A 12,624-nucleotide genomic window follows, 5' to 3' on the forward strand; every position below is an offset into this window, starting at 1 on the left:
AACAAGTAAAGCTCTCCCATAATATTCCAATTCAGGAATAAAAAAGTTTTGAGCAACTTTTACCTAGTCTATTCATCATTCATTAGAAATAAAAATGTTTGTGTGTAAAAAATTAAAGCCTGTTACAGGCTTAATAGAAGCATAAGTGATAAAATTAATTGTAAAGCTAGAAAAAGTAAAGATTTAATACAGAAAAAAAGGAACCAAATAAGAATCACAGTATGTTATTATGGTATAACTATTCTTTTAAAATTGTAACATATTGAATTAAATACAATACTTAGTTTGAAACACTCTATGGAATGGATATATTAATTAAACCAAGAGCCCGTTTATGGAATAAAGCTTTAAAATCTGAAAACATTTTATAGCAATAATATCCCCAACATGGTATTTATCTAGCACATTCTAGAAGAAGTTCAAGAAATTTCACAAAGAATCTGAATTTTTCTAAGGCCTACAATAACCTCAAATTTACTCAGTTCTTTTGCTTTTTTTTTCCATTTGTTTATTTTTTGCTATTTGACGGAAAAAGGAAGCAGGATCTAGGATGAGTCTGCCATATTTGGGGGTCTCCATGTGTGCATATTATCAATTACATATCAACTCCATAAGCTCAAAAGAAGTAATTATTTACCTTCCAACAGAAAAGAATAAATTAAAAAGAAAACTTTTCAATGACTAGTCTTGTGTCTGGTCCCTAAGAGCCACTCATTAAATGTGATGAAAAAAGTGAGACTTCAGTTAATCAGCTCTGGTCCATAATTTGAAGTGCTCTATTTAAAAAAAAAAAAAATTCCTAACTTCTAATCCAGTTCTTCATTTATAATGCCACTGACCCCTACTTTTTTCCCAGTCATGGAACACTGACCTATAGAATTTAATTCATATAGTCATTCAACAAATATTTATTAAGGGCCAATGCCAGGCTCTCGGGATACCAAGTACAACAAAATAACAGTTTCTCTGCTCTACCATGACACAGGCCACTGTACTGTCAGTTTAAAAATCAACTAAAAGTCATGCAAGAAGCAGCCTAATCTGAGAAATTCACAGGGAACATGGCACCTAGCAAATATAAAACGACAAATAATAAAAACCACTTTTTCAGAGCTACATTATGTGCAGTTAAGAAAGGGAGGTAGGTAACAGAGAATGAAAGACACGATGGAGAGATAAAGAAATATAAACTACCAAGAGATACAAAAAGAGAAAGAAAAGACGCCAAGAGATTCATGCAGTAATCAAGCAAGAAACTACCCAACAGAAATGTCACCAAAACACAAGCAGAACCCTGTAATGTGTTTGGGAAGGAGGATTTTTGGTGCCTGCCTCATAGGTATCTGCTGCCTCATTCTTTTTTTTTTTTAACCTTGAGGCTAATTAATGGTAAACATATCTAAACATAAATGTGAATGGAAAGGTAAATCAAAGCAAAGCAAAACCCTGGAGAAGACTCATCACACCGTATTACCCAATAAAACATACATACACTCCTAAGTATGTGCAGATAAGTCTAATAAAGTTATTATGAAATTGGGATCCAGGAGTCACAGTATAATCCTGGGTTCTTGAAAATATCAGAGCTTTCCTTTTATCCTTAACTCTCTAGATATAAATACAGCTTTTACGCCCCTGATCTATGCTCAACAAGCCCAAAAGTCTTCCCTCAAAACCGTGTACACCCACTCTAATTCATTAGAAAGTCATCCTTTCCTTAATTTACCTCAAAACTATTTACTATGTTTAAAGAATAACAAAAACAATACTTATTACTAGAAGCAGAATATTATCACTTAAGTACATGAAAATAATTAAGAATATATTTTAAATTTTTTACAGAAACTTATTGCTGTTGGGGGTAAAACTTTAAGCCTCAGACTCACATATATAACTGCAGTTTTTTGCATGCAGGTGTCAATATTGATATGATAGAAAACGAAAGACCTCAGGACATGAGGACCAAGAAAATTTGATTAAAGTTATGCTGTGAAAAAACAATAAGCAAAGGTGTAATTATGTAGTAAAAAACCACCGCCTTTATTACACAAGAGAAGAGAAACAAAAGGTACATTCTTTTAAAAAATTCTCTTTTTTTTTTGGCAGGGGGAGGGGGGAGTTGGTAATTAGATTTGCCTGTTTATTTTTAGAGGAGGTACTAGAGACTGAACCCAGGAACTCACGCAAGCTAATCATGCATTCTACCGCTTGAGCTATACCCTTCCCTGTTAAAGAATCTCTTTCACGATTCTCAGTTTCCTTTAATAAAGACTTCTATCTTTATCTACATGTTTAAGGCATTTACATTACAACACATTGAGTACTCTTCAGTGTCCTTGCCCCTCTTATTTTTTTTGGTTAATAAATTTTAAAGATCTATAAATTTTCTGGAGAAATTTTTATAAATTTTATGGTTACACCAGTAATATACCAGTACAAAAGAGTCTGTGACTTTCATAATACCAATGGTACAGATGCAGCAGGAATAACCTCATTCTATCAAAAAGCTCATTTCCTACAAGCAGACAAGGTGATGATAGAGAACAGAGCAGCCATGTAATTAAGCAATGCCCTTCCTCTCAACAAAACTAGGGTTGAGTGTTACTTGACTAAGATACTGCATTGACTTTTAAAAAAATAAACCATGTAAAGAAAGAAGCAAATACCTGTCTGGCTAAATGATGTACAGAGTTTAATTCAGTTGTGAAAAACTTATCAAATTAAATATATATATAACTGATACCATAATTTGACTTTTCAATTAAATTATTCACTCAATGTTAGTTGATCGTAAGAAAAATACCAATTTAAACATCTCCTCTTGAGAATATCCAGTAATTATAATTACAGTACGTTCCACTAAAATAGAGTAAAAATTTTCCTTCAGCTACATGTTTTATTAAAAGCCATCTGCTACAATAATACACTGGAGAACAGAGAGAAGACAGGCTTTACTCTGAGCGATACCAATAATCTGACAAGAATAAACACAGTGAAGCTTTATGTGTCCATACAATGCTCAAGAAAGCAGAGAACTTGCAGAGTCTTAAAACAGGCCACTCTCGTTTTTTATTTATATTCCGAAAAGGATTTCTGGCAGCCAACTACCAAAGTCATACTTCCAACTTTGCCCTTTTTGCTCTCTGATAGAGGTTTGAGCCCATGCTCTCTGTACTTCGTCAAATTAGACTTCTTCTTTGCAAGTTTATACTGTTTCATATTTAATCGATAGATGGTACTTTTCAGTTCACTGATTTTAAAAATTAACATGCATTACCATCCTAGCACAGTACCTGGCACACAACAGGTACTCAAACATTTACTGAATAGACACTATATTATTACTTGTTAAAATTTTATTACATCAACCTTAGGGGACCAATTAAATATATTATTTTGATGTGACATGTCTTCTGAGGTTTTTCACTTCACATACTTATTCTAATGAGAATAAAATTGTAGTAACGCTCTTCCCATCTTACAAGGTGACCAGCACTGACTCACAGACAGTGGATGTGATGTAGCTGGCCGACTGAGGTGGGAGTGAGGGAAGGAAGGAGCACACTGACTTCACTTCCTAAGGCTTCCAGGATAAGCCAAGCTAAGTCACTATGTGGCAGCTGAACCATTACGTAAGCTACTCCTATATTCTACTCCCTTCTCCGATCCTACTCAGACATATTTAATTCCCACCTCACGCATCGTCTTCCCCATGAGGTCTTCCTTGGTTCACCCAAGCAGGGCTGTCACTACCTCTTTTGTATTCCACACATTTGATTAAGATGCCTATTATAACCTGAATCATAATATACTTGACCTATCTGTGTACAGGCCTGGCTTTCCCTGGGCCGTGCTCCTCAAGGTTGTGAGCCCTTTTTATCTGCAAAGGCCTAGAAACCACACAGAGCCTGGCCCATAAAAGATACTCAATAAAGAGTTACTGAGTGAATGAGTGAGTTGATAAGTGAATGAGATTAATACCTGCCTTGCAGTCTTGATTATATCGGCAGTCATTAGGAGTGGTTTTTAGAGAAGATCATTTGACTTTATGATACAGTTAAATATGCGTAATCACTAAAACGATAATTCAGATAATCACTAGTCACATTTTAGGGTGCCATGATATTCACTAGCCAGGAAAAAAAAACACACAGAAAAAGACAAATGTAACACTTCATACTTCTAAAAAGATTACTTCTCAATTCCATCAGCTGCTGTTTACATCATGTGCTCTTGTGAAAATTATGTGACAAGTTGTCCAACACATTAAAGTAGAAATATACACTGACACCAATATCCATTATTACTATTATCACATATTCGTATCTTGACTACTTACTAGATGCCAAGCACTTTGTCATTTTATTTAATTCCCACAATTCCAGTAGGTAGGATTATTATCCCTGCTTTACAAATGATGAAAGTGAGGCTTACAAAGTTGAGATAAGTTTTCAAAATCACAAGATAATAATGAGAAGGGTGAGACTTAAATCCAGCCCAAACTAGAACTGAAATCCTTTAAAAAGAAATTGTGTTGTGTGTGTGTGTGTGTGTGTGTGTGTGTGTGTGTGTGTGTGTACATACTTCTTGAAAAGAGTATTTGTCTGGGAAAAAACCAAGTTCGAGTGGTAGAAGGAAATGGCTTATCAATTAAGAACTTGTTTTAATTTTAACAAAGCACAAAGTATGAATGTTATAAATTAGATTACTTCTACAAAAAAAAACTATAATCTGATATTTGCTGTGTTATATAAGTAGTGATCAGCAGACTTGATAAACTATAATACACATGCCATGTAATTACTGAACTTACACGTACAGCTCTGTAAAGCTATATAAAATTCAGGTTGCCCTAAAACACACACAATCTCCCTGATGTCATAAGGCTCATGTGTGAAAATGTGATCATGACTCAGTGGCTCCTCAAGCCAGCAATTAGGATTTAATCCTCAATTTAGAGGTTTTATATTCTGCTTGTTTTCCCTCTATAGGGGCAGCAAGGTCACAATCCTTCCATTGTCCCTTCAGATGACCTCAATATTGGGAAGAATGCTAATTTAATAGAAATAACACCAGAAATTTCAATGACAAGCAATGAAGAACTTAGAATTTTCTACTTTATGGATTTACTAACTCTGTAACTGTGTGTTTCTTAATCTCTCTGAAACTCCTATTTCACTGATGGTGAAAATGGGAATTACACCACTGAAGCTGTTCAGGTTCACATGGAAAGGGCATATGAAAGTGCTAGACGTAATGCCCATCACACACCCACCAGTTCTCTCAGCAAGCATTTTCTAGCATTTGCTAGAGGGCAGTCCTAGGGTTGAGTGCTAAGAGTGCAGCTGTAAGAAAAAATCCAGACACAATCCTTGCTGATTTCGAGTTTACAGTCTAGGGTGTCCTCGTGGGTCATACTGGACTTCCCTCAGCCTCTGACCACGGCAGGACCTTTCACATCTCTGGGTCTTGGGCATGGCATGGCCTCAGCCTAAACACATCCTGCTGGTCTTTGCTCCTGAGCAGAATGGGCGACTCCAGTTTCTGTGCTGCCTTATCAGCTTGCTCACACCTCTGGCCAGCACTTAGCTATGTTACCACCGTTCCTCTGCTTTCCGGAACGCCTCCCCCACCGGACTGTAAACTCTTACCACGTAGGATACCAGTGTTACTCACCTTGGTATCTCTAGTGCGTAGCATAGTGTCTAATACAGAAGACGTCTTAATGTTTGATAAATTAAAGAACATAGTAGTGGCAGAAGTAAATAGTAGGGTGTTACACATATCTTGTTTTCCTTCTTTTTATTTCTCAAATGGATGTCCTGAAATCTGCACAGGTATCAAGAACCCATAGTAAACAATGTATTTCCTACAGTCCTTTTCTGTGCCATTCATTTAACATTGAAACATACACTGCTTTACAATGTTCCTCATCCTGTATCACTAGTGAGGGCTTACCACATGTTAGGCATGCTCTGAGTACTTCACGTGAATTATCTTACTAAATCCTCACAACAATTCTGTAAGGTATGCATTATTAAGCCCATTTTACAAATGAGAGAATTGAGACTAAGGATTGTTAAGGAACTTGCCCAGGGTCCCAAGCTAGGAATCAGCAGAGCCTGGAATCTGAGCCCAGGGTCCATAGTGAGCACCAACGTTTCCTCCCGAAGTGGAGCTACCACTTTTACCCGGGCAAGTTGTACCTGAAAGCCTCCTGGATGCTGGCGGTGGGGTCAACATAACTTCTCCATGATTTAAATGCAACAGCTCTTCTGGATGATCCTGCTTGGTCCTCAGCTCCAGATAGTCTGTAGACCCTGTCCTGGGTCATCTTCACCTGAATCTAGCCTAGAGCTTTTCATCCTCTTTAAACCTTTTGTGCCTATAGTCTTTTCCTACCAGTCAAAAAGATTTGCAAAGTTGTATTTTCTGTCGATTACACTACAAAAACAACAAGACCAGAGCGTGTGACTATTCCACACTGTAACCCCGGCCCTCTTCCCTGCTCAGCATTACTCTCTAGCTTTGACCTACTAAGATTCAGGGTGACTCAATCTACATCCCTCAACGGTCATTATAAAACTCTCTATGCCAGTAATTCTGAGTGGCTCCTACCTACTCCCTGGCAAAAAAAACAACACAGGCAAGCACATCAGGACCTGCTGCTCAAATTAACCAACTGCTTATAGCTCTCCCCAACTAGATGATAAAATTCCTGGGAAAAAGACAGTGTGCTTATACTTTGCCAGCTTTACTCACAACACAATGCAAGGCTTATAGTTTAGGGGATTAAAAAAAAAGAATAAATGACTATATGAATAAGTCAACAAATGACATCAAATCCCTCTTCAGAGGGACAAAACCAAATTGTCTTGATCATCCAGTATATGCCAGGCCCTATAACAGACACAGGGTATCCCACAAAGAGTAAAATAGTTGTGGTCCTTGCTCCCCAGGAGTTTAGGGTCTGCTGGTGAAGTAGACCCTTTAATCAGCTAAAACCACGCTGTGACAGGTCCCACCCCCAAGGCAACGGTCCATATGCTAACATAATGGAGTCACAAAATCAAATATATTTGAGGGCTGGAGAGGTATTACAATGTATGAAGAACAGAGAGTAAATAATAAAAAGCAGTAAGTCTATGACAAAACAGAAAGCACAAACTTGAGTCAGAAATGTATGCTCTTCTTTAACGTTCTGTACTGAAGATTACACAAAGCATATTCGAGGCTGGATGCAGCCTGCTGGCTGTATGCCACCTCACCTGAAAAGACTGCTTCAGAACGTGAGTTGTTGCTTCAAACTGTGGACTTGAGCACTGATACTACAGGATTAAGTGATAAACAGACTACTTTTTCACAGAAGCCAAATTTTAAGTAGGTTTTCTAGAAATACTTCATATTCCTTCTTCCCTATGGAATCCAATGTCTTTGGTAGGATTTTTATAAAGCAAGTCTGTTTGTTCTAGCTGAACTATTTCATTAACTGACCCTGAAATCTTGCCATTCCTTTAATAAGAGAGGGAAAATTAACTGGACCAAAAGGAGGCACTACCAGCTGCTGAACCATGACCAGAAAATACCAAATATGCAGGCACTTCTTACGGAAAATCCTCTGGGTGTACACGTTCTTTCTACTGAGTGGCTGGTTAAGCTTATAGACATTCACCACATACACTCTTGGCTACAAACACTTGCTGTCTCATTTCCACCCAAAAGCACAGAGAAAGAACACAATCATTTTTAAAATATTGACATTATTCGTCTTATTTTTATTATGCTGGTTATGAATCAAGGAAGACAATGAAATTAAATATAACATTGTACTTCCTCTCACAGAAATGTTATGACTTGAGAGCTTGAACAAAGGCACAGAGTGAAAGGAGTCTGAGGATACTGTATTCAATGAAAACATTTTTTCTGTCATTCTCTCCCTTGATCTTAAACTTTTTCCTGCAAATTGTAAATTCAAAACTACCCCGGTGCTTGGTATACCTGGCAAAGCTTTTATCACATGTATATGTGTGTTGTCTGTGTGTGTGTGTGTGTGTGTGTACTGTGTTGTCAGGAGCTTATAAACAATATTGTGGGAGACTATTTTTATTTTTGTCACAAAGTTTGAAATCTTGAAAGGTATGAATCAACAAAGCCTCATAGTGTAGGAAGGGATATAGCTGTAGCTGCTACCCCATGAACAGCCATTAAAAGTACAGTTTGACACAACATTGTAAACTGACTATACCCCAATACAAAAAAAGAAAATAGTACACAGTTTGTTAATTATATGAAAAAATTTTCTGATGCCAAAAGTTATGGTCTCTGGACATTTTTGCTCAGATACCTTTGTCAATAAAAACGTCTGAGCATAAACTTCCAATATAGGTATATGTATTTTATTATTTATTTGTATTATGCACAGATGCTACTGTATTAATATGAATAAGCAGACATGTAGACAGAATGTAAAAACAATAAAAAGAATGAAAAAAACTTTCACTTCACAAAAATGCTACAAAAATACTATTCAGTAACAAATATGGGTCATTTAAAATTTTTTTAGTTTGTATATTTTTTCAATTGAGATAAACTTCACATAAGATAAAATTCACCATTTTATAGTGTACAATTCAGTGGTTTTTAGTATATTTACAGTGTTGTGTAACCATCACCGCTAATTCAAGAATACTTCCATCACCCCAAAAGAGCAACCCCATACTTGTTAGCAGCCTCTCCCACTTCCTCCCTCCCTGAGCTCCTGGCAATCATTAGTCTATTTTCTGTCTCTACAGATTTGTCTACTCTACACATTTCATATAAATAGAATCATTCAATATGAGTGTTTTTTAATATGTTTGTTTAGCACTTCATGAAATGACAATTTGAAAACTTCTTGAAATTAGTTTTTTGATTCATGATTTTAATCATGATCATATCTGAAAAAGACTTACAAAGAGCCATGGATCCAAGCAGAGGTGTATCATTTGTTTCAGTCCCACCCATCAATCATTTTGTTGAAATTTGGCTGGAGATTACTCATTTTCTCAAAGTATTCTTAAGAATAAATCAGAACGTGTTGCATTTTCAGACTGTGTTGTAACAATAAGTCTCAAATTTTCTACAACTATTTGCACAAGTTTTAAACATGTCTGAAATTTCTAATTGCAGGTTTTAAAGTAAGAAAATGGTAAGAGTTTTATAATAAGGCATACATGTAACTTTCAGTCACAAACTCACAGTGATGTTTAAATTGCCTAATGTTTCAAATGTCCTTCTCTATAACATGAATTTATTTCCAAAAGCAGTCACTTTGTCATCCATTATCATAACATTAATTTTTGCTTGAAGGATGCATTAGTATTTTTTTAAGCAATCTTTATATGTAACACCCTGTGACAGCCATCGTTTTAAACCACTCATCTGTTTTTTTGGACATAAGCAAAGGAATTTACATTGGAACCAGAGGCTCCTGACAGAATAAGGATCTGGGCAAACTATCCACATCATTTAAGTATAAAGTTACACAGGTACAGAAGGCCTTACAATTTCATTTTAAGTTGATTTTAAAATTATACTAGCATATAATTATACTGTGTACAGCTGTATATAAATCTCATACCATAAGAAAGGTTAATTGAAAATACTTGAGATATAAGGATATTCCAATTTAGTAAATAGTTATTATAAAGTCACTCGAACGAAAAATGAAAGCCAAGGCATAAAGTGTTCACAGATGACTACAGTGCATTGTTTAACGCTCTCCAACAAGTGTTCAAAACAAAAGGCAGAGCTATTCACTGAACACCACCAATACAGTTTTTAAAGACGTTCAAAGCATTTATGACTTACTGAAGCTATGAAAGCAGGATTTACTTAATACATTGTCCCATAAGAATAATATGAAAAGCTCTCCTACCTTTGTGATGAGAAGTCGGTACCTATCCAGCATTGCCTGGTTGTCATGGCAGCCTGCTAATAACTGCCATACCTCTGCTCTCAATGCTTCAGGAACACCACTCTTCACCAGAGTGGACAGCCCTTTCGGTCGTGCACCAAGGTTACTGTGCCTGAGAAAACAAGAAAATAAACCATTCATACTCCCTTCACCAATGTGAACTGCTGCTGTTATGGAAAGTATATTAATGAGTTTCTTTAAAGGTGTAAACCTGGATCAGGAGAAAAGTGGAGGATGGGGCATGAAATAATAATATTAGCATTTAAATTCAGTGGTATCTTCAACTCTTCTTCCTTGATCACATCTTCTTTATTGACAAACCATGTTATTCCACCCACAAGAAAAGTTTTTCCTTCCTCTCATTTACTTGTTTTAATCATCCTATAAACTTATTCATAATAATGAATGCGTTAACTATGTATTTCTAGGCAGCATTTCAAGGCATTAAAAAGAGCCACCTGAATCCACTGAGATGAACATATGGCAAACTAGCTAACGGCATGTTTATGGCAAGGGTTGGGGGCAAGGGATGCTGAAAGAAGATCAGAGGCCTATCACACCTTGACTGCACCCCTGCATCCTGGCCCAAAGTGCACCCTACAGAAAGGACCTGGCCCTTTCCGACAAAACTTACACAACCTAACCAAATCGCCAGCAACATACACTTGTCAGCCTTACCCATTTCCAAGGGTATTTAGAATTGGAACAAATATCTCTTGTCACAAAGTCAATGATCACACAGTAGGTATGCTACTATGATCCTCTGCCCAGCTGAACAAGAAACTGAACTGTAGTTCCCAGTCTATGCCTAGCTTGAACCTGGAGCTATGGTCTACGATTTTTTGCTCTGATTTTCTCTCTTCTTGTATTTGCTCCTCACTTTTGATGTCTGAGAGCTGATCCTAGTCTAACCATCCGAATTCCAAACCTTAATGATGTAGTCTGGTTTGGTCTAATATCATCCCAGGCTCTGGTTTCAAGTTTTAAGCCTAAAAAGTCATAGAAACAATTATGGCTATTTTCTAAAATTGGCCTCCCATCTATTTTACCTACTTCTCTACCTTTACACATTCTTCCAACTCCAGCCCAGACCTCAGTTTTGGCATGCCCTTCATCTGAAAATACGTTCCATGCTTTCCTCATTCTCTCATAATCCTATCTTGAAAAACTGTAACAACTTCCATAACTCAAAAGTTTAAGTAAACTCATCTCAGCTCAGTGATATTTTTAATAAACTATCAAATTTATATCCATTCTGCTTTCTTTCAGCCTCTTCAAGGGAAACGTGTATATTGTTGAGTTAGAGAACTGACCATACTGTCAAGGCTTAAAGCAAGACAAAGTAAAAGGAGGCAGAGCTTATATGATTTAACATGCTATTGCACCATTAAAGAACATAATTATGCGAGCTAAGTGAAAAAAGCAGGTTTCAAAATAGTATATATGGTATTCTTTTAAATACACATTCTCTCTCTCACAGTCTCTCCCTAACACATACTATTTTGAAACCTGCTTTTGACATGCATAGGAAAAAAATATGGAAGAACAAACTCCAAAATATCTATGTAATAAAAAGTACTCCTTTTATTTTCCTGTGTTGTTTGAAATATTTACAACAATCTTGAATTCTTTTATAATCATACACACACACACACACAAGTCATTTCAAGTATTTTAATTTCTCTCATGGACTCATATTAAAATATAAATTTAGTTACTCTGGAAAAACACCATGGCTACATATATTCCGTAAAATATTTCAAGTAGAAAGAGTATTAATCATTCTTGAGGAGACCTACACCTGATTAAACTATGTGACACCTAGACGTCCTTCCAGCTGCCATTTCTTTGCTATCCAGCTAAATTTAAGATTAGCAAAAGAATACCGCACCACGAGAGCCTGGATCAGTCATAAAAGGATCTTTTTTTGTAATTTATTATTTGGTCCTGATAACACTTTTGAATAGGAAAAACATATGTGGTGTGAGGACAGCTGAGTTTCTGTATTCTTACTGTAAAAAGAAAAACTCTGTTAACTAAAAACAACAGTGTTTAAATGGTCAAGCTCATTTCCTATGAAATTAAATGGAAAATACTCCGATTTATGCGTCCCACAATGTATAACATCATACAAGAGGAATTCAAAGTAATTAAATATATTACATGTAACATGTTATATAGAGATCAAAGTCATTACTGTGCATCTACAGCAATTAAAACTCCAATAAATACCTTCCATGTAAAACAAACCTTCATTCAGCCCCTCACAGCACTCTAGATACCATACTGTCACCTATCTTGGGCATCACATTTCTCAAAAGAGGTGCTGTATACTCACTATCCCTGTCTTCCCTCTGCACTTATTCCCCAATTCAGTTCAACATGGCTTGTCTCTCTCTCCTAGAAACAGTTTTCACTTAAGTAATAGATGATTTCTTTCCACGCTGCTAAATTCAAGGGACATTTTTCCAATCATTTCACTGTTCACCACTTTGTTTCCCTTGGCTTCAATGACAAAGCATTCTCTTTTTCCTTCCTCAGAAACCCCACTGCTGATTGCTTCTCCCTGTTAGCGGCTTAAGTGTTCTAAGCTCTCTCTCTCCACTCTCCCTCAGCGACCTAATTCTCTTCACTCTCGTCTCTGGACTTTACCACCCATGCCCATGTAT

At 36.4% G+C, this 12,624-nt stretch overlaps 1 protein-coding gene across 5 annotated transcripts in view; it reads right to left on the minus strand.

The window, feature by feature from the left end:
* The window catches only part of RABGAP1L (RAB GTPase activating protein 1 like), a 569,757-nt gene that overhangs the window by 406,133 nt on the left and 151,000 nt on the right, over positions 1-12,624 (minus strand). For all 5 annotated transcript variants that reach the window (XM_031688779.2, XM_072946070.1, XM_031688780.2 and 2 more), the window contains exon 13: positions 9,917-10,067. In XM_031688779.2, coding sequence (XP_031544639.1) covers positions 9,917-10,067 — 151 coding nt within the window. The remainder of the gene's footprint in view (positions 1-9,916; positions 10,068-12,624) is intronic.

The sequence above is a fragment of the Vicugna pacos genome, chromosome 21 (genome assembly GCF_048564905.1).
Source record: "Vicugna pacos chromosome 21, VicPac4, whole genome shotgun sequence".
In the NCBI taxonomy this organism is placed as follows: Eukaryota; Metazoa; Chordata; class Mammalia; order Artiodactyla; family Camelidae; genus Vicugna; species Vicugna pacos.